The sequence below is a fragment of the Osmerus eperlanus genome, chromosome 10, assembly GCF_963692335.1.
Source record: "Osmerus eperlanus chromosome 10, fOsmEpe2.1, whole genome shotgun sequence".
Taxonomy (NCBI): domain Eukaryota; kingdom Metazoa; phylum Chordata; class Actinopteri; order Osmeriformes; family Osmeridae; genus Osmerus; species Osmerus eperlanus.
In genome coordinates this window covers 17,130,708-17,153,431 of record NC_085027.1, presented here as the reverse complement: position 1 = coordinate 17,153,431, position 22,724 = coordinate 17,130,708, and the positions used below count along the sequence as shown (strand labels likewise).

At 43.8% G+C, this 22,724-nt stretch overlaps 2 protein-coding genes across 4 annotated transcripts in view; one reads left to right on the top strand and one right to left on the bottom strand.

Annotated features, from left to right (window-relative positions):
* Positions 1 to 17,353, bottom strand: part of piezo1 (piezo type mechanosensitive ion channel component 1 (Er blood group)) — a 64,055-nt gene extending 46,702 nt beyond the window's left edge. For 2 of the 3 annotated variants that reach the window (XM_062471877.1, XM_062471878.1), the window contains exons 1-2: positions 16,810 to 17,352; positions 773 to 868 (exon numbers count right to left, since the gene is read on the bottom strand). In XM_062471877.1, coding sequence (XP_062327861.1) covers positions 773 to 868; positions 16,810 to 16,873 — 160 coding nt within the window. In that variant the 5' untranslated portion in view covers positions 16,874 to 17,352. Of the gene's footprint in view, positions 1 to 772; positions 869 to 16,809 lie in introns of all 3 variants that reach the window. The other variant, XM_062471879.1, reaches the window with a different exon arrangement.
* Positions 17,354 to 18,290: 937 nt separating this feature from the next.
* Positions 18,291 to 22,262, top strand: cdt1 (chromatin licensing and DNA replication factor 1). The gene is made up of 9 exons (XM_062470767.1): positions 18,291 to 18,963; positions 19,088 to 19,216; positions 19,410 to 19,630; positions 19,895 to 20,089; positions 20,197 to 20,455; positions 20,662 to 20,850; positions 20,933 to 21,103; positions 21,519 to 21,720; positions 21,817 to 22,262. The coding sequence occupies exons 1-9, from the start codon at positions 18,445 to 18,447 to the stop codon at positions 21,969 to 21,971; spliced, it is 2,040 nt and encodes a 679-aa protein (XP_062326751.1). The 5' UTR covers positions 18,291 to 18,444; the 3' UTR covers positions 21,972 to 22,262.
* The last annotated feature ends 462 nt before the right edge of the window (positions 22,263 to 22,724 follow it).

Below are 22,724 nucleotides of genomic sequence, written 5' to 3'. Positions count from 1 at the left end.
TAATCCTGAGGAAATCCATGTCTCACTGCCATAACCCGATACTGACCATAAACATAACACTTTCCACATGACTATCAGAACAAAGCTAAAACACATAACTACCACTATCCACCCATCCTTAAATTAGTTATTTGCTTACTTCATAACTGCTTTGCTCATTTGAAATCATACATAAGTTACATAGTAATACATATAAATATATTGAACTGCTTCATTGTGGGTGGGCTTGCTTGGACAATTCTCTCTCTGGCAGTCAGAAAACAGGTCAGGTATGTTGTTCAGGATGGGTGGTAGGATGTTTCTTAACAGGGACAAGGAAAAGCTTAGTTGCTTCTTCCCAAAAGGGACTGAAATCCTCATGTCTGCTTGGGTCATTGTTTTAAGTACATTTTATCCCTCTGTTCAGAGAATGTGTGGTGTAAGTGAGCAGCCTGATTCCCTGAAAGAATCAGAAGGGTTTTTCTGTTTAAGTTGTGAGTTTAACACCATGTGACTTCATTTGAATTTACTGTCAATATGCTTCACCCTTCATGGGACTTTACTCCAAAGTTTACACTCTTTTTATATGACAAACTCAGACAACATATGAAAATGTATCAATGGCATTATCTATGAACACGAAACACTTACATTGTTTGCTTACCAACCAACACAACAGATAGGTGTAAAGACAGACAGCCAAACTACCACCTAGCTAGCTAGTAAACCAGTTGGCCAGCAACGTCAGAGAGCCAGGCAACCCAGACAAACAAGATAGTGTAGTTGATCTTACCTCTGAGTGTGTGTTTGTTGGGCCAGAGGAACCAGGGCAGTAATAGGAGGTAGAGCAGGTAGACCAGGGACAGGGCATTGTAGCGAAACAGGCAGGCTGCGGAAACAAACAGACACCACAGTTAGTGGCAGAGAGAGACCACTGTTTCAGTCAAACACCATATACACTATTATACCAGACTTCAACAGATCCTAGTAAAGATATACCAGATACAATATGTGGTCAGGGGAGTGACTGGGTCCAGTACAGCCCAGGAGAACCCAGTCCAAGAAGATACAATGTGTAGTACAGTAACAGGACCCCATGACTGGAGCTAGGCCCACAGGGTGTCGCTCCCTCTCGGCCCACCCCACTGGCATGTCTGCTACAGATCTATAATTACCAGAGCCTGAATGGAGGAACAAATACACTCTTTGTCCTGTGAGTGAGAGTAATCTAGCTAGCTAGTGTGAGGGGTCGTCTGGAAAGTGTGTGCATTACCCCTGGGTTAATTGTGGGCGGGAAAGGAGTCTCCCACTGTGATACAGCTTGAACAGTTCCCTTTCTCTTTTTCATGTGGACTTTGATGGAAAAATCCCAGATCCTATAACACTAGCCATGGGAGGACTATGACCAGGGCCCAGGGGCGATTCTAGGACCAGACCTTAAGGGGTGCTCAGAATTAGAATGTGACATAAATACAGTGCCTTGCAAAAGTGCTAAACGCCTTTGCTGATAACAGGCATGCAAACAGGTCAGGGGTAAAAAAGGTGAGAAGGATATGGCAAACCCCCTACCCTATATATTGTATTAAAATTGTTTCTACAAGATGATGTAAGATGGGCCTGTAAACCTCTCCCCACTCTGCCTCTGATTGGCTGTGATGTTTAGGCATTAAGTGACAATTGGTTCCAGAGCCAGTTGTAAAGTTGGGAAGCATGGGTAAAATGCTGTGTTGGCCAAGGCCACGACCCGCCACAACCCCCCCCCCCCAACAAAAAGCTGCATGAATCACATAGGTTACCCATTTTGGTTTCAAAAAGGTGAGTCTCACCTAAAGGAGGAGTTTGCATGCCTGTAATAAATCCCTAATTTCACTGGATAACAATTAATACATTTATGTATTATTATGCAAAATATTGAATGAATGAAAAAAACTAGGGATGTCCTTTCTTCATGAACTACCAGAATCAAATGATAAACGCTATTTTTTTCTTTTTATTATTATAATTTTCAGGGGTGCTGAGATTAAATTTAGGGTTGAGCACCCCTAAAAAGGGTGTAAAATCTCCACTGCCAGGGCCCCTCTGTGGCTGTGTCTGTAGAGAGCTCACAAGATCTACTACTGACTGGGTTCTATGATCTCATCTGGGGATCCCTAAGAGGGATTTGTTTGGCCTGATCCTGGCTGCTGATTGGCTGACAGCCTGGGGGGACAGAGGAGCTGTCAGGCCAAATAGTGTCCTACGGGCCAAATAGTGTCCTACCTGACGTCACTGTTAAACTCATTGCCCTGGTAACGCCTGAAGTAATGAAGTAATAGGCGTGACATGAACATGTGTGAAAAACTAACGGGCTGCAGAAGAAGCGGACTCATTCTCTCTTCCCATTGTGTTCACTGTTGCAAAATGACGGATTATTATAAAACCACCATTGCGGTGCAAACACACACAGACAGACGCAACCAGCTGTTTGTAAAATTAGGTAGAACGATAACCAATCACTTAACTTGATGACACAGGTTATTACTCACAGACATACCCTCATAGACAGACATGTCCTGCACTATCTCACTGTCTAACCTATGACCTTTGAACTGTCTGAGGTCAACCTATCCCCAGGCAGCAGGGAGAGACTTGAGGCCGAATTATACTTCTCCGACTCCGTTACGGACAGATGGACGGACGGATTGGTTGAATTTATAGTACTCCGAAGGCTGTGGGTGCTGAAAATAGTGATGGGAAGTTCGGATCATTTTACTGACTCGGTTCTTTGAATCTCGTTCAGTAAAATGAACGTATCTTTTTTCGAGTCATCCGTTCATTTCAACGGGGGGGGGGGGGGGGGGGGGGCTATCCGTCCACTGCAAACACGTATCATATTCTCATGTAGGTTAGTGCATGACATGTGCACCAGCAGATACTATTTTAAAAGGAATTCCTGCATTAAAATAATGTATCATGACAGTTTGTATGATTTGGTCATTTATTATCACACTAGCATTTAATTATCACGACAATTACACTGCACTAAACTGTAAGTGTAAATGTAAAGTGAAAATAACAAAACCAGTCAGTATGATGACTTGAGCGAATATCATTCACGTCTTACTAAAACAGCGGCCACACGAAAGGGAATGAGGAAACTCTTTCCTCAACTAAAAAATACAATGCGGGTCACGTGAAAAAAAGGATCCAAAGACTCGTATAAAGACCGAGTCGGGAAATGAACGAATCGTTTGTTTCCTCCAGTACAGAGACTATGCAGGTCACGTGAAAAATGATCCAAAGACTCGTAGAAAGACTGAGTCGGGAAATGAACGAATCGTTCGTTTCCTCAAGCTACCAGTACAGAGCCTACGCAGGTCACGTGAAAAATGATCCAAAGACTCGTAGAAAGACTGAGTCGGGAAATGAACAAATCGTTCGTTTCCTCTAGCTACCACTACAGAGCCTATGCAGGTCACGTGAAAAATGATCCAAAGACTCGTAGAAAGACCGAGTCGGGAAATGAACGAATAATTTCTGTTTACTTGGACGAGCCTATGCAACAGTCCCGATGCGCGGCCACGAGAAAATGAACTAATCACTCTTTGAGAGGACTCGTTACTCCCGAGTCCTTGTAAGGATTCGTTCAAAATGAACGAATCGTTCACGAACGACACATCACTAGCTGTAAACACTTCACTGCCAGACAGGGATGTAGTGGGGGGTAAACGCACGTAAACGCCGTTTACGCACCTCCCGAAATTCGGAAATAGCATTTATCCACCTCTAAATAGCGTTTATGCGCGTTTACGCACATCTAAGTTCCCTGCGCCTCGTATTCTGCCGTTGGAATAATCCAAAATAAATTTGGTGTAATTTTAAAACACCAAAGACTAAATTTCATATTGTTTAAAGGTGACATTACATGAAAACTTCACTTTAGGAGGTTATTTAACATTAATATGGTCCCCTAGCCTGCCTTTGGTCCCCCAGTGGCTAGAATTTTCGATCGGTGTAAACCAAGCCCTGGGTGTTCTTCTCCGCCTTTCAGAAAATGAAAGCTCAATTGCTCTGTTTGAAAATCTCCTCTTTGTTACGTCACAAGGAGGAAGGTTACCTCCCCTCTCTCTGCTTTGCCCGCCCAGAGAATCTGGCCCGCCCATGAGAAACTGAGCTACGACCGTGCAAGTGTTTTTATCCTCGAGAGACATCATAGCTTGCAAACGAACGAAGCATTACATTGGATTGTACAATGGAAAACAAAAATATTTTAACAGTTCCTTCATCCTAGCCTCTGAAGACCCAGTGTCTTAATTTTATTTTCTCTGGAAATGCGCCTACACAACTGTTGTAGGCGCATTTGTTTTGTATGTCTGCGCCAAACACTTAAGCCACACTGTTTCCTCAATTTGAGCTAATACAAAACTGGCCTTGCTGAAATTAAATTCTGGATCAGTACTAACTCTCCTTCGTCCAGTTACTAACCTCGGACAAGTAAGTTAACTAACGCTATATCATTTTGTAGCTTTACTGTATATGGTTACCTAGCTTGCTACCCTTAGAATGTGGCTGTAACATTAGCTCTGCAGCTAACAGCTGAGTTACTGTCGCTAATGTAAAGGTAGATAGCATCAAGTATGTGTGTGAATCCACATGCTGTAAAGTGAGTGTTGTACACTTCTTTGTTATTTGGATAACCGTTCTGCTGTTGGTGTTATGGCGCGCGCGATATCCGCCTTTCCCCTCATTGAAATGACTGAGTGTGTACCTATGCAAACCAGGGTTATCAGATGAGAATGGGCAAATTCGAGGCATTTTAGAGAAACCGGGCTACAGCCATTGCGATACATCCATTGTAAACATTAGCGCATGGTGCCGCCCCTCCGCTCCTCATTAGCATTTAAAGCTACAGACACCAAAATAGCGCGTTCTGAGGAAAGCTCCTTGTGGGACTGCTAGTAGTGGCTGTAATTCTGCACCAAGGCTGAATTTCGGGAAAGAGACTTCTGATACAGTATTAGGGGACCAATAAGGCCTATATAAAAGCATCCAAAAACAGCATGTCATATAAACGCTGTAGTCTGAATCATTTCATCTGCGCTGTATAGTCTGTGACCCTCCAATCAATGCGTTGCGGCTGCGGCGGCGACACCAATCAGGATCCACGAAGTACACATACACGTTGTGGATTAGTCTACCTGTTCGGAATGGATTAATTAGCCATGGATATCACACGATTTTTGAAGAGACCATCGAGTGCTCCCACTCCCACAGATGCCCGCAAAAGGCCTCAAGTACAGAGTAAGATCAATTCACGTTTGTAAACGTTGTTTTGGTTTGCACAACATCGCATTAAGAGAGGGACAAACGGCTAGCCTACTAACGTATAAATACGATGATGCAGATACAAGCCAACCTTACCGGTTCCATCCAAATAGGCCTAATGAAACGTAAAAATGAAACAGGGTTCTCAAGGGGATGAAATGCGTGTCTCACGGTCAATGCGTGGGGGGGGGGGGGGGGCTGACGACCCTGTAAATAAATAAATAATGAAATTCATAGTTTACCCACCTCTATTTTTACCACTACACCACTGCTGCCAGAAGAGTAGGTGGCGCTGCACTGCGATGCTAGCTAGGTTATCGAAAAGTCGGAGCAAATTTACAAAATAGCCATTTCATCAATAAAATAAGCACATTTTCAGCAACTACACTGCCATGTGTACATGTTTACATGTACTGTTTAGCTGAAATATGAATTCTAAAAACTTACAGCAATGGCGGTCAAAGGATTCTGTTCGTCCTGTTTATCACGGCAACCCCGCCCCTGAAGCAAGCGGTTCTTAATACTGACCAATCACAGCCAAGGGGGTCTCCGTAGCTCTCCGAAATTACGACGGATAGTTAGAAAATTCAGGAGGTGCATGTCGAGCTCTCCGGGGCTCTCGGAGAGGGCGTTCCCCGTAGAGGAGGGCGTTCCCATGTGTCCGTTTTTCGAAAAACGCAGAAGCATATATCGGCCTTAACAGTAAACAGCAGTGGACCCTGGTTGAACAAATCAAGCCCCTGCTGTGCTTCTCACTGCTGCTGCTTTATGGCTCCTCACTGTTGTGATCAAAACATTCCACTATTGCAATATATACTTGTAAGACCCCCTTTCAAATGAACAGGCTCTGGTTTTCCAAATGTTTCTTTGAGGGGGTGTGTATGTGTGGGTGTGCGTCTCTGTCATCAAACATACCCATAAAACACCAGTGACAAGACAGAAAGAAATGGGTTTTTGAATTAAAGTTGAACTTTTTTGTTCTTGCAGAATAAAAAAACATTTCGCCTCCCTCTTTTGGTATTTTCATTGTCCTGCCTGGCTGATGGAGCAGCTAGGTGGGCTAGTGGAGCAGGTCAGCTGGCCACACCTCTCTTCTGCTCTCTCTCATTAAGAGAAAAGCTCTCTCTCCAAATTATTTCAGTCTCTATCACCCTGACTCTTTCGCTACAGCCTCTCACACCATGCATCAGATGGATTCAGGAAATTATGGTAATTCAGATTTGGAAAAACCAACAGCATGCCGCAGAGCTGGGGCTGTGACGCACCTCTACGGAACACACTGTGTGTGTGTGTTTGTGTGTGTGTGTCCGAATGATCTATGTAGAGGTGCCATTCATACTTCACATCCAACTGAATTCAGTTTCAACCTCTAATTTGTCCTGAAGGAATGTACTCAAAATGTTCACCCAACACCCCTACTGTACATCTTCTGATCCTTTTCTGGAATTCTTTTCTGGAACCAAACATTAACTGACATTGAGTGGACACGTCCTTGAACCATGAAAATTTCTCAGCAAACCTCCTCCTCGGTTTTCTCCTCCTTCACTGAACAGAGACATTATGTGTTTCCCATCATGCCTCCCTGTGTTTTACAAAGCCGATGTGGACTGAGGGCGGAGACCATTTTCCCTTATATGTAGCTAATTACAACCACAGTTACAGGCCTATCAGAAGCAGGGAACTTCTGTCAACAAATGTTTTTTTCGAGACACATGGCTGATGTCGTTTGGCTTTAAGATTGTAATGAGCGGGACTATAATGGCAGGATTATTAGATGTATTATTATTAACGCCTGTTGAGCCTCCTGAAAAAATGCTGTGTCTTTTCTTTGAAGAAGACATCGGAGAGATCGTATGAGACTTGTTTTTATACTTGACTTCAGAATCATACAGCGGGCTGTGGAGGCAGACAGTTGGGCTGGAGATAGCTTGTCTCTGGATGAGATGGTTTACCATCTCATCTCTCAGTGCCCATAGTGGCCTAATCCCCTATCAGCGTTAGATCAGGGCTGTGTTCCCACAGACTCCACATCCATGGTGTGTGCTTGCCAGGACCAAATCAAACCAGCAGCAGTTTCCAATGCGGATGATAACCTCAAGTCAGGAGCATTACACTGACTGAGGATCTGTATCCTAGTCAGTGGATAGTGGATGGTAATCCTTTCCACTATATAAGTCCTAACTCTGGTCCAAGTCTCAAGCTCCAGCCCTAGGTGTTCATGTGTTGTCCCTGTCACAGCCTCATGACCTGTGTGTTCTAGATCCCTCAACCCAGAAGAAGGAGGGACCTCCTACACTCAGTTTCAGTACATGTTTTTTCAGGACAAAAAACAGCCTCCAGCAGCTCACCCCCTCTGATGATGAAGTTAAGACTGGTTACACTTTCCCCAACCTCCTCTTTCATCTTATCTGACAGTCATTTTAACTGCTGTTAAGATTACACTTGTGGCTTCAGGCTTCCTTTCTCTCTCAGACAACATGGCCCGCTGACATAATAAAAGCCAGTGGCAGACCTAGATGGGATCTGTCCACCCTGCTGTTCAGAGGCGTGTCAGCTCAGCGTGTAGAGCCAATATTCTGTGTATCTGATGGGCAGAGAGCCAAACCCCAGGCACCTCACCCTGCTTACCCCACATTAGCGCCACTCAGCACTTCTCAACTCCACCAGTTGAGGGGTAAGACAGCAGCTATTGCACAACTTGATGAAACACTTGAGGAACGCCGCATGCCTCCAGAGGGATATGGAAACTCCTTGGAAAGTGAGCAGAATCACCACAAAGAAAACATAACGTTTTTTGAAAAGTTGAGAGTTACACTTCAGCCAACAGAAAGTCCTCGAATAAGACTATCAGTCCACAGTTCTTCAAACAGGAATACATAGAGAAGAATGCTTAGAAGAAGTCAGACCACCAAACGCTGTCACAGATAATCAACCAAGAGACCCTGTGATTGCTGGTGTTTACTAGCCACGACTCATGTTCTAGTTTCAGATGCACGCTATGGCTAAGGCTTCTATTGGCTAAGGACAAGCAGCGACCGCAGAGAGAGGGAACATAGGCCAGCCGGCTTAGAGCAGTGGCATTAAAGCAGATTGGAAACGACAAATAACCTCTAGCTGGAGAAAAGGGGGAATGGAGAGATTGGAAGGGAGAGGGAAAACATGAGAAATGGGGAGAACAGTCATCAGGTCAGGTCTAGGTGAACGAAAGCTTCCAGCCCAATGGAAATTGTACACACACTTGCTCCCTCTCCATCTCTCCCCCTTTGTTTAACCATTTAGTCCTGGTGACATGAAAAAAAATTTTTCAAGAAAGACTTCAAACCTCCCTCCTCAGTGCCTCCAGAGGCCCAGTGTTGGCCCTCATACTGACCTCACTCTACAAGTATGTAAGCCGTATGTATGGGTCAGAGACAGAGGAGGACAGAGGGAGGAAGGAAAGGGGAGGGAGAGAAAGAAAGAAAGAAAGGTGGAAGTCATAAGAAAGAGTAGGGAGAAAAAGAAGGAAGTGGGAGGGGAAACGAGAATAGTAAGAAAGAGGGGAGGAGTGCTGTGAGATCAGTCATCAACCAGGGGGGAGAAAGGGTGAAGAGACAGGGCAGAAAGGAGAGAGGAGGAGAAAGAGAGACAGAGAGAGGAACCATGGCTGCTGGAAGTGATTATGAGTTTAACTGTGCGTTTAAACAGAACAGGGCCTCTACTTTGACACATGCTGTAATCAGATAACTTCCCGACTTTATGAGACTAGTAAAGCTAATGGACAATCAGTCAGTATGGACACAAGCCTTTGAGACAGTTTGAAACAGCCACAAACCATAGTTTGCACCTCTCACGACCATGGCCACATCCACAGCTTTTGGGTCGACACCATTATACATCCCCCCCCGCACACACACACCCCTAGACATCCTCTGGCACCTTCCCACAGTTCTGAGATGGGAGACCTGAAACAAGGCATCTCCCTGTGTGCTTGCAGTTAGGGGATGGTAAGCTTTTTCTTCAACTAACCCAGAACCTCCCCACACACACACACACACACTAGACGTAGAGTTATTATAACAAGTGCTTAGGAGAGGTTGTTCCAAAAGCATATGTCATTCATGTATGATCCCTTGGACAATGGGAAGTCTAAACACACAGCCAGACAAAACCACCCTGCCACAACACAGTGCAAGGCTGTGGGGTGCCCTGTCTCTCTGAAAGACACACTGCCACAGGAATGACAAAAAACTCAAGTGCCGTTGAGAACGTGTGTGTGTGTGTGTGTGTGTGTACATGCATGTGTGTGAATGAGTGGTGTGTGAATAAGACAAGCAGTAACTCAAGCCCTCCTGGTCAGGGAAAGTACACAGTCACCTGACTTCCTGAAACCAACAAGCACTTCATCTTCAGAAACAGTGTTTCTAACAAATGAGCTGGCATGGAATTAAATGTTCTGTTGTCAAGTCGTTTTCTATTCACATTATCTAAATTTTCACTTCCTCTTTAGGGTTCTTCTGAAACTAGGAGGATTGATATAGTACTGAGGGAAGAAGAAGATGGTGAATCATGCTCTTTGTTCACTGTGCAGATACAGACAAAGAGATTACATAGAACAAAATTATTATTATAATTGTGAATAAAAGATTATTGAGTCATTCTGACATATATATGGACTTTCACCATGCTGTAACTGTGTGTAGCCTTTAGTATTTCCTCGACCATAGTTGTAGAGTCGAGTTCACTCCACCCACACCTCTCTGCCACCCTCCAAAAACAGAGAGAACAGGCCAGACATGTGCGTGCTGGTGATAACAGAACCATGTTCTCACTGCAGATCTACTCTCTCCACCACCACCAACAACCACTGCGCAAGACTCACTGTCTCTTCTTAGTCACAGTCCATAACAAAAGTAGCATTAAGCGTGACGTGCAAAATAGGGAGGCTGCTGTAAAATGTCAACGTCTGTTGTATATACTTGGCCAATAATGCTGATTAGAAATATGATATGGCTGGCCAGCCTGGCTCTGTAGATCCTATTTGATATGTGCTTTCTTGAACTTTAGTACTTGGAATTTTGTGAGTGCAAAATTATGTATTTCAGAAAACAAATTTCCTCACATAATATTGCAGCCCCATGCTAACACTGAACAAAAACGTTTCAACTTCATCCAATCTCTCCTTGGTTGCCCCCTACCCTAGGCGAGAGACAGGGTGAGAGAGAGAGAGAGAGAGAGAGAGAGAGAGAGAGAGAGAGAGAGAGAGAGGGGTGAGAGGTAAAATTAGAGATAGACAGATTTGAAAGAAGTAAACTGAGGCATGAAGTTCATCGCATACCAAAAGGGACACTGTAATCTTGTTACCAGAACAAACTAGAAATACTACGAGGCTTGTCAGGGCAAGTGAGACAGAGGAATGCTTACGGCAAAATGGAGAATGTAACACACAGCCTCGCAGGTCTGATTGCCAACTCTCATTAGGCTGACAATTCCAGGAAAGGCTGCCATAATGACCTAGATACAGTTGAGAAGGGATGGTACCTTTGAAGTGAAAAATTTTAACTAAACTTCACAACAACTATCTTTCTTCTGACGTACAGAAACCTCCTTATGACAGAAGTGTGGCTTGGGGTACAGGATGGAAATATGACTAGTGATGCATATGGCATTGAAGTTGGTGTTGGATTTTTGACCTGAACGTCCAGGTAATCATTTGGGCCAATAATCTTCTGATTGAAACGCAATTTGGGGATCAAGGTCTTTTCAACTGAGAAACCAAGGTCTCCGCCACCTCTATAAATAGCCTCATGGTATTTGACTGGCTGAGAAGGATTGTGCCTAGTGTGCTGAGAAACACAAGAAGAAGACAGGTGGAGGTGAGCCTCTGTTTGGCGCCTGTAGACCACTGGACTAGCAGACACTCTCACCTCTTAGATTGAATCTAAACGCAATGTTCGTTGATTCTTCTCCATGAGAAACAACTGAGAAAACATACCTACCCTCCCCTTGAAGCAGAGAGCACTGATGAGAAAGCAGTAAGATGAGGGGTATTCCCTGGCTGTGATCAAGCCAGCCTCAGTCTCAGCTCCAGCCCCTGGATCAGCACCTCTAAAAGCGCCTTGGTGGGAACGCAACAGGTGTGGCTCCCACAATGCTCCTCGTTAAAAAGTTGTTAAGTGTTTGTGTATGTGCTGGTGAGCCAGCTCTGGAGACCTGCTATCTGGTTACTGGTAGGCCCGCAAGCGCAGAATGAGGACAAATATCTGTTTAATGACCTGAGCCTACATCTGGATTAGGTTTTCTGGTACCCTGAGACACATAGCCTCACAAACACCTGTCCCTGTATGACTGTATGGATGGAGGGATGATGTTAACATGACACAACTTGTGTTTGGCCCTATCATATTAGTTACTTTTGATAAACACAGTCACTGGCCTATACACCCACACACAAACACAAAGTAAGCCTATTGATCAACTGCTAAAACATTGATCATCGTTAATCACTAGAAGTCATCGACACACTTTTCACTGGGCCCATCAGAACCCATCCAGTTCTCTATAATTTAATGAATCCCAGAAGATCAACTTTGACCATTGGAAATTTATAGATTAAGGTCAGTAGACTTGAGTGATCCATGTTAAACACAGCCAAAGTAATTATCACTGGGAGTGCTCAGATGACTTTGTTCATAGGTGTGAACGACCTACAGTCACAGTCAGAGATCTGAACAGAACCTGGAGATGATTAAGGCCAGTTCATGAGTAGTTTAGGTTTGTGCTGTGTTGTTTCCAGACCTAGATGCCAAATTGTATTAATACTTGTGGCTGTGTAATCTTTAACCCTTGTGTTATCTTCGGGTCATTCTGACCCATCAGTCATTGTGACCCACCGTCGTATTGCGACAACTTTACAAAGTTGTACGCATACAAAAACAAAGTTAAGCATTTTCTTTTAACTGTCGGGTTGTCTCAGACCCCCCACATTGCGAAGGTTAAAAGAAAATGCTTTTTATTTGTTTTTGTATTGGGTAAAATTAGGTAAACACAACGATGGTTCGTTGTGAACCTTTGGGTCATGTGACCCGAAGGCAGCACAAGGGTTAAACACAGAGATGTCGGCGACAAAAACTATTTCACTCACAGGGAGTCAGGTGGCTGAGCGGTGAGGGAGTCGGGCTAGTAATCTGAAGGTTGCCAGTTCGATTCCCAGCCGTGCCAAATGACGTTGTGTCCTTGGGCAAGGCACTTCACCCTACTTGCTTCGGGGGGGAATGTCCCTGTACTTACTGTAAGTCGCTCTGGATAAGAGCGTCTGCTAAATGACTAAATGTAAATGTAAATTCAGGTAATAGTAAACATGCATAGAAGGATATATTAAATCTAAATGCGTGACTGGAAAAGTCCCTCCTTTCCTCTCCCTGTGGTATTCACTTCAGAGCAGCATTTCCTCTGCCTATATTTAATTTTTACAAAGACCAGCAGCAGCCAGGCCAATGTGACTTCCCAGAAGGCTGCTGAGTGGGAGTGCTCTAAGAGTCAGGCTTAGGCCTACAAACACCACCACACGACCATGATTATAGTTGACACTGGAGTCTGGGTCAGCCCATGACTTTAACTTCCTATAGAGACACTGACAGGGAGGGCTTCGCCCTGAAAAAGGTAACCCTGAGTTTACAGTACTGAATAGAACTATGTTATATGAAGACTATAATGTGTGTGTGTGTGTTTACCAAGACAAAATAGATATGAGAAGGAGAAGAGGGGATAAGAGCCAGAGAAAGTGATGACATGATCTAACCACCTAAGGTATTGTACACATGTGAACCCAGGGAGGCCATGCGTAATGAGAGTCAGTCAGTCTGTCAGTCCATCTACTCCCCCATAGCTCTGGCTCCTGGCACAACCTAGTAAGTTGAGCCTATCACAGGCTCTTAGCAGAACTTTTTTATCACTACCACAAAAGGTCCTCACTGAAACACGGTTTCACTCACATTACAACCTCACATGGGTTTCCCCCTTTAGTCTTTGTTGTGACTACAGCTCTGTAAGATGCTGATAACAGTCCCAAGTATGAGTCAAAGTCAGACGCATCTGCTGCTCTCATCAACGCCCCTCAGACACAGAGACAGGCGTTCTGTGCATATGTGTGTGTGTCTTTTTGAGTTGACAGCATAAGGGAGACAGGAACACTGTGAAGTTTTATGCTCATCCCAGGCATACGCATCTGGTCTGAGAAGTATAGAGACTAATCGGTAGGCCTACTGTCTCTAACCGGGCAGGCACCAGTAACGGCAGAAGTCAGCCTATTATAAACAATCATCTGTTCCAATGTCACAAAATTGTTCCTACAACTCTACACACTATGGACCCATACACACTACGAAGATACACTTATCTGTCTACCAAGCTCCTGATTGAGACCACCAAGGTGTGGTCAAGACTACCTTAACCCTTGTGTTATCTTCGGGTCATTCTGACCCATCAGTCATTGTGACCCACCGTCGTATTGCGACAAATTTACCTCATACAAAAACAAAGTGAAGCATTTTCTTTTAACTGTCGGGCTGTCTCAGACCCCCCACATTGGAATGGTTAAAAGAAAATTATTTGTATTTGTTTTTGTATTGGGTAAAATTGGGTAAACACAACGATGGTTCGTTATGAACCTTTGGGTCATGTGACCCGAAGGCAGCACGAGGGTTAAGGACATTGCTAAGCAAAAGAAGAAAAATAAAACATCACATGGCTGTCAGTTGAGTACCTAGAAACGCAATGACTATAAAAGACACCTCATGTCTTACAGAGGATTGAGTTTCTTTCCATTGTTGGTGGAACGAATGGGAAAACTGCTGAGCTCACCCCGCTGGACCTATTTCCTGTTTTTGTGGAAAATAAATGGTGCTAGAGGACACAGCCGCTGGTCTTTACATGACTGGGCTGTGTCCAGGGCATACTAAAACAAACGCCCTGCTATGGATTGCAAACTCAATGTGTTGTGGTAAAGCTAATTTTTTGGTAGCTTTCTAGCCCATTTGCTCCTGTAAACAGATGGCCTCTAGTGGGTAGTTGATAATGCAAGACTAGTGCTGACGCAAGGATGGAGGCTAGTCCAGCCCTGGTCACAAGGGCTGTGGTTATGGTACTCTCACATACAGGGGACATTTCAGACTGAGCTGTGAAAGCTAGCCTGGCCATGATGCCCAAGGGCTGGTGCTGACTCACATAACATGCACACAAACACCAACAAATACGGCAGGCATAGCCCTAAACACACCCTTTCTTGTCTTGCAACACCATTAAGATGTCTTATGAAGCACACACAATGTGTTTCCTAACAACATGGGCTTAGGTGGGGTAACGGTAATGTTGCCAGAGGCCTTACAGAGCAGGCCAACACCTTACAGAGCAGTCATAAACATGCTGTTTATGACTTTGAACACCAGCTAGCATCGAGCGTGCCAGTACTTGAAAGCTGGGGCAACATGTTAAGTCATTCTCCTTTGCCATTCTCTGTCAGTCAAGTCCTTCTCCCATACTCTGTCCAGATTGGCCCAGTCCAGTTACATTTGTACTCCTCCTCTACAACTGCACTTAACCCTTGTGTTATCTTCGGGTCATTCCGACCCATCAGTCATTGTGACCCACCGTCGTATTGCGACAAATTTACCTCATACAAAAACAAAGTGAAGCATTTTCTTTTAACTGATGGGCTGTCTCAGACCCCCCACATTGCAAAGGTTAAAAGAAAATTATTTTTATTTGTTTTTGTATTGGGTAAAATTGGGTAAACACAACGATGGTTCGTTATGAACCTTTGGGTCATGTGACCCGAAGGCAGCACAAGGGTTAATGGAGCAAACAAAAGTACATATTTGGCATGAGCTAAAGGACAGAAGGAAGCAAAAGGTGTGTCCAGACTGACGTTAAATCTTATGGCTCGTGTTGACCTTCCGAAAAAGACCATTAACTACTCATCTCTGTGGTTAACACAACACAAGGACAATTTATCTCCCTCTATTCACTCTTTCTATTCTTTATGAAATAGAAAGAGAGAAAGAAACACCAAGTGGTGCTCCGTCTCTCTGTCTCCTCTGAGTGAGTGTTTTACAGTGTGAGTGTTTTACAGTGAGTATGTTGTTGCGAGTTTAATAATGGCCTTGGTAGGGCACCTCCTGGAAGTCCACAAGTGTGACGCACAACAGCTGGAGGATTAATCCTGTGGTTCATCACTGCAACAGTCATACATACCAACACACCTAGGCCTACAGGAGCTATTCAAGCCATTAAATCCACTACACATTGTACTAACTGTAGTATCATCATAGCAGACTGCCCTGCAGGCACATGATTATCGTATCCCTTATGATCAACTGCTTCTCTATTCTTATTTGAACATTAAATCAGCAGTCTATCCAGTTTGCCCCACTTGAGAAGAATGTGTCTTCCAGTTAGGCTGAACGGTACAGAGTCAGACCCTATGATGCTAGCTGCTGGCTGATAGAGAAGGTATCAGCATAGTCCTTTCAGGACTATGTGCACCACTAAGTGCATTGACAGGAAGCCATTGGAGCGTAATTGACAGGCTGCTAACTGTATTGATATTCAAATACAGTCGTACAGGGGAGTGCTGAGTATATCATTTGAAATGGGGCTCTTGTTAAGACCTTACACGTATCCTTCTGTCGAGTGACTAATTAGGACTGAGTGGACTGGTTAACACCTCTGTGGGTGAAGCAATCTTCAGAACCCCATTGTATTCACAGAGGTTACAGGCCCTGACAGGATTTCGCCAAGTGAAAGATACTCCCCAGCCTCGGGACAATAACAATAACTTCAGATTTTAGAGAACTTAAGTTCTAAAAAATATCTGTAAGGCTGTGATTCGTTGCCTCAGAGCAGATGACTGAAGTTCACAATACACAGTGAGCTGCTGATGACCTGACTGAGCTTCACAACTTCACAACTGACAGTGAACTATTGGGTTTTCAATTAAGATAAAAGTGATCATAAGGATTGATAGATTTAGGGGAGAGCTGGTTGAGATAGTTGCAATTAGTCACATTTGAGAGAACAGTGACACACGTAATTTCACGCCTGACTTTGTGTGTTCACTTATTGTATTTGGTTTGTCTAGTTGGGTCTAGTAAATAGACTGTATGATGTAAAAAAAAAAAGGAAAATTAGGTTGTGTGTGTGTGTGTGTGTGTGGGGGGGGGGGGGGTAACAGTTAGGGCTACAGAGAGTGTCTAGTCAGAGAGGAAGCAGACCCGAGGGTGTGTCTTGAATAAACACCTGATTATTTTAAAAGCTTAGAACAGAGATATCAGCTAACCTGGTAAAGTATGGATTGTATTCGTTAGCCTTCACCTTCAAAAGTCAGTGCTCCATAAAAAGACAATTTCATTTTTTGCATTCTTCATATTCATTTGAATTGGTCTTATACAGGCAGTAACCCAGATTCCACTTAAACTTTTTGCTCAATAACATATGTTGTGAATTCGGTCGGACATATTGCTTTCTGACGCACATATTTAGCCTATACTTTACCTGCTAACAAGACCGTCGGCAGCAGAAAGCAGTATAACAATCCACACACCACCTGAAGCTCCATGAGAGCGTCCCCAAAGTACGGTTCAACTCCAGTCTACAGCACGGTCCCGCTGACATTCCTCCACGGAACGGACAATTCCAGAAGATCAATAACGTTCAGTAAATCCAGTCCGCGGCAAGAATACATGTTTTTCAAGAGAGACGGAAATCCATACAAGCCCTAGCTTTCATTCATTACGAGTCATTAAATTGGTTATAATTTCCCAAAAGTTAATTTATTTTTTAAGTATCCAATGTGGTTATCCAAACTATAAAACATGGATGTTATGTTCATCAGGCATTGCCTAGCCTACTATTTAGAATCTCTTAAACGTGTTGTTAATATAGCCTACCCTCTTATTGTAAAGAACACTAAAAGTTTTTAAAAGACCTGCTCATAATCCACAGCTGCCCCTTTATTGAATATTCCATGTAAACCAATATCTTCATGGAAAAAGTGATTCACCAGCACTGCAACAGTTGAAGTGTTCTCTCAGTCGGAGTCCGGAGCTTTCATGCTCATGGTCTGGCGCCTCCTCCTCAATTTTCTACTCTTCATAACCTTGCTTCTCAGATAGGTTAGATCTTTTAAAATAACACTACCACGGGGACGTACTACATTTTTGTCAAATTAGTACCCCTTTGGTAATGAGCTAAATTCTTTAACGCTTATTATTTAAAATGTGAGATTACAGTATTATTCAACTACTATTCGGGAGTCAGGTGGCCAAACGGTTAGGGAATCGGGCTAGTAATCTGAAGGTTGCCAGTTCGATTCCCGGCCGTGCCAAATGACGTTGTGTCCTTGGGCAAGGCACTTCACCCTACTTGCCTCGGGGGAATGTCCCTGTACTTACTGTAAATCGCTCTGGATAAGAGCGTCTTCTAAATGACTACATGTAACTAGTAGGCTGCAAGCCTACTTATGCAGCAAGTCAATAAACAACTGCTGGCTAAAAGACTGGACTTTGATTTTCTTTATCATAAATGTGTGTAAGTGTGGCATGTTGAATTGTGTGGCATGTAGAATTGATATTCTAGCGACATACAAGTGCATCTTAGCTACTGAAAGGTGTTTCACTGAGGCCAGCTCTATCTGAATTTTAATGGCGCCCTCCAGTGGTGTTACGACTGTATTTCTGTGCTGAAGTACAAGTTACTCAGTTGAAACCGAACAGATTATAATATACATGTTTTAACATGCCATGTTAAACAGTCAACTATGCACCAAATAATAGAATGAATATGTAACGATGAAAAGTAAAAAAACATTTTCAGCAAATAGTATGCTAAATAATTAGCGTTATGGCCTGAAAAACATAACAAAAAAACATGCTATTCAGTCTCTTAGCCAATCATAATAACAAACAATTGGTTGTTTTGCATACGGCATCAACCTCCCAATGAATATGGGAGGATGGAGTAAAGAGGCGTGGTTTGATCACATTTCGCGCGTAACTTGGTTCCATGTTCATGTGGAAGCAAGTTCCGGTGAGCCGAGACACTGAAGTGTAGTTGATCAGACGAAGTGGCAACTATTTATTTGTCGCTCGTTCCGTCGTGAACAAATTCGTGCTACGTTGAGGGCGGACAATGTCTCAGCCACGAGTTACTGATTTCTTTGTGCAGAGAAAGAAAAGTGATTTATCCAGGGCTTCGCGTGCTAAAGGACAGAAATCAGACAACAATGGTGCACTCGCAGTGGACACTGCGACATTAGCAGTCAGGCCGAAAACCAGACAAAATCGGTCGAAGAACATAATTGCGGTGAAAAACACGGTGAAATCCACGCGTTCGGATAAAGCAGTTGAAGAGGAGTTTTTGAGAGTTATTGACGAGGCAACATCTGTTAAAGTGGGGTCTGAACCAGCGTCGCTGATTAGGTCTGACTCTGAAACGCTCACTTTGTATGAGAGCCCCAAAACCCCGAAAAGAACGTGTGCGGACGCGGAGTTCGATTTAGGCTCAGCCGTGTTCTCTACCACTGCCGACCACAGCACAGCGAAGAAAAAACGACTGCAAGTTGAATCAAGCGTTACAGTGAAAGTCGTCGACAAAACATCAGTAAAGACCGCCAGAAAGAAATTAATCCTCTCAAAAGCCACTGAGCAGGTGAAGTACACTAGCTAGAAGAAGTTGGGTTAGCTAACGAACGTGTATATATTTTTTAATTTGACGGGTAGATAAGATATCGATATCCACTCTGACTACTTCTATTTGTTCTCTATGTGAATAGCAAGATGTGGAGCAAGGTGTCCTGCAGTTGCCACAAAATTTACCACAGTCAGTTGATAATGACTCAAAGACCACCACCACCAAAAACCGTAACCAGAGCACAGCCAATAAGTCACCAACTGGTAACGAGGTAAGAGGCTCAAGACTAAGTAACCACGATTGGCTTGTTTTCATGTACACCGTGTTTGCATTTTCAACCTGAGAAGGTTGTGTACTCAATCACAGTAACTACAAAGCAGTCATGCAAAACAAGGGTGAAATCATTACTGTAATACGGAAGATGACTCTTAAACAGGCTTAATACATGTTGCTTTTGCCACCAGGCTCTCTCCAAAGATGCTGTTACCACCCTTAAGGCTCGGCTTCAGAAGATCAAGGCCCAGGCGGAGAAGCTCTCCTCTTCACCCTCCCCAGCCCCTGAAGCTGTGGCTACTGCCCCAGGTCTCCAGGCCAAGCTAGCCCGTGCCAGACAGCTTGCTGCCCGGGCCGAGCAGAGGAAGGTCTGGGCTACTGAGGACCAAGCCCAGCCACCGGCAGAGGAAGAGTAAGATGGCAATCTTTTGGAATATTTGTATTTAATATTTTTTTCCAGTAAATTTAAACTGACAATTTTATACACTGTACTAGTTTCTTGAGTGCAAAGATGGTTAAAAAAATCCTGTCTAGAACGCAAAGTGCTTTGTTGCTATTGAATGTAATTAGTGCTTTGACGTTCATAGAAGAGAAGTCAGTTTTATTAATGCTGCTGTTAGTAACTGCTGCTGCTCTCTAGTGACTTGATAACAACTCTCCTCCACTTGTCCTAAAGGGAGAAGCAACCAAGCTATCAGCGGTACCACACCCTAGCACAGGACATTCCTCCGGGGCTCAGTTTGCCCTACCACTACAAGCTGCTGGCTGACACGTTCCGCAGCATGGACACCATTACAGGCATGCTCTTCAACCGCTCAGAAACCGTCACCTTTGCTAAGCTCAAACAGGGAGTCGAGGACATGACACGCAGGTAACAAGGCTCAAACATCTGCGTTTGTACACACTGAAATTGTATGTCAGTTTTTTTCTTTTCAATTATCACGTTCTGAAATATGCTGACTTGATATTTCTAACCAGGCGTTTTGAGGAGACTCATGTTGGCCAGATCAAGACAGTCTATCCATCAGCCTACACCTTCCGCCAGGAGAGGAACATCCCAACCTTCAGCTCTACCCTCAAGAAGTCGAGCTACCAGCTCACCTTGGAGCCTGTTCTAGAAGATTCCGAGGGCACGGGGAAGCAAGAGACGCGGCCGACGTTGTCTGCCTCCCTCCAACTGGAGCGGAGGCGTATCTTCCACAAGAGCCTGGTCAACATGGTGAAGGAGCACCACATGGTTAGGAATCACACACACTTCTGTTAACAACAGCTTTGGCCTTTTATCTCTGCTAGTATTATCTGTACCCATGCAACTCATCTGAAATTTATAATCATCACAAAAGCTAATGCCTTTCTTTAAATAAACAGAAGTGTTTGTTCACTACTTGTCAGTGAAAACAAATGTCACTTTATCCGTCTAACCTTATGCTGTGTGTACCGTAGGTGTTCTTGTCCTCGCTGAACCCCCCGGTTACAGTCCCTGATGACATGCTGACCCGCTGGCACCCCCGCTTCAATGTAGACCAGGTGCCCCAGCCCCAACCCAGCTTCCTGCCACAGCCCCCTCAGACAGAGAAGCTGACCACAGCTCAGGAGGTTCTGGATAAGGCCCGTTCCATCATGACCCCCAAGGTACAGCCATACCAGCCTTTGGTCTGCAGTTTTTAGTCATTTATGTGTCTGTGCTGCTGACAGTGTGATCTGTGTTTTGTAGATGGAGAAGGCTCTGGCCAACATGGCCCTGAAGACTGCAGAGACTGCCCGTGCCAAAGAGCTGGAGTGTGTCCCTCCACAGCCAGACACAATTCCTAAGTCTGCCCTAGGGCCGAACCCTGTTGAAACCCCCAGTGCCCTCAAAGGAGTGTCCCAGTCCCTGCTAGAGAGGGTAGGTCATAGTCCATGGTGGTCTTCAGGTTTTCCCACTCATACATCTGGCACCTTCTACATCAAGGCAAACGTATCACAATACTGGGTATACAATACATATCACAATATTTTAACATTTTAAATTAAACTGAAATTCACTTAACAGATTTATTTCCAAAACATGAAACATTTTCAATAATTTTCTTTGTTGTACATACAATTGAGTTAACTCAGTTCAAGTGATTTCTGTGAATGCACACGACGCAGGTGCAGAGTAGGTCGCGTGCTGGTAGCTCAACCAATAGGATCAAACGGACGTCGTATTGTAAAAATATTGCCATAACTCTACGATACAGTGTAAACATTTTGTATTGCGATATATTGTTACACCCCTGGTATTTATATATAATGATGCTGTCTTCCTGTGATCTCAGATACGTACTAAGGAAGCTCAGAAGCTGCAAGTTGCCATGACCCGGAACCCCCTGCAGGAGGAACGCCTGCTGATGTTGTCACGACTCTGCGAGCTGGCAAGGATCCTGAGGAATGTCTTTGTGGCTGAGAAGAAACCTGCCCTCATCATGGAGCTGACGTGCAACCGCATGGTTTCCAGCTACCGCTCCGCTCTCAGCACAGGTACATGTACAATCTCAGCAGAGCATGCACAGGACTGAACAACCGATCCCATGTTTTTTTAAATGCGTATTTGCGTTTTATTTTGTCTATTTCCAGGGGAGATGGAGAAACACCTCAGACTGCTGGCAGAGCTGACCCCTGAGTGGCTGGTCATTCACAAAATCAGAAAGCATTTTTATCTCAAGCTGAACAAGACCATGGACCTCAGCATGGTTCTGCAGAAACTCAACCACAAGATGAAAGAAATTTGAGAACATTGCCACAATTTCTCCCTCAACATCCACATCAAAATGTGGGATTTGATTTGTCTAAACAGTATCTCTAAATGGTTCTCATTGCCACCACATTGCTTTTACTAGTCCAATCACCCGTGAGTGCCTAATGTATGGTTCTAGAACTGGGAGATGGACTAAATGTGCAATTTATAGTGATGAAATGGTGAGAAGTTGATTAGTGTAAACATATACCTGACTTTATCAAGTTTTAATTACAGGCTTTGTTCAATGTCAATTCTAAAACAAGTAAAAACTAGTACATCTGAAGCCCCAGTGGAATTTTGTAATTCATATAAAGATTTGTGCAATTGCCTCTAACTTTTACTCATTATTGTAGGTTTTTAAAGTGCAACAGTATAAATGATGGGTGGTCTGCATTAAGATATACAGCCATGTTTTTTTAGTGGTTTGACTTTTTTGTTTTGTTTTTTACTTGTGGCTATGGGCTGCTGTTAGGTGGCCATCCATGTTGAAGTCCTGTTTCAGCATTATTAATTTAAAGAAATTAAAATGAATGGTGAAACCCTAATCAGTTAGTGTTTAAAGACATTCAAATGAGTAAACTGATATGTAAAACTTGTACACTGAAGTGAGATGCTTAGTTTAATATGAACCTCTATTGAGAAACATTCTAACATTTTATTGAAACATGCACTAATATCCAAAAAGGCACCAGCATAAGTTCATACCGATACTTATTGCATACAAATTAATGGAATGCTAAACTTT

Coding starts and splice junctions, on each gene's coding strand:
- cdt1 (XM_062470767.1), top strand. CDS start 18,445: ATGTCTCAGCCACGAGTTACTGATTTCTTTGTGCAGAGAAAGAAAAGT. Junction 20,851..20,932: donor GTTCCATCATGACCCCCAAG/GTACAGCCATAC, acceptor TGTGTTTTGTAG/ATGGAGAAGGCTCTGGCCAA. Junction 21,104..21,518: donor CCCAGTCCCTGCTAGAGAGG/GTAGGTCATAGT, acceptor CTGTGATCTCAG/ATACGTACTAAGGAAGCTCA.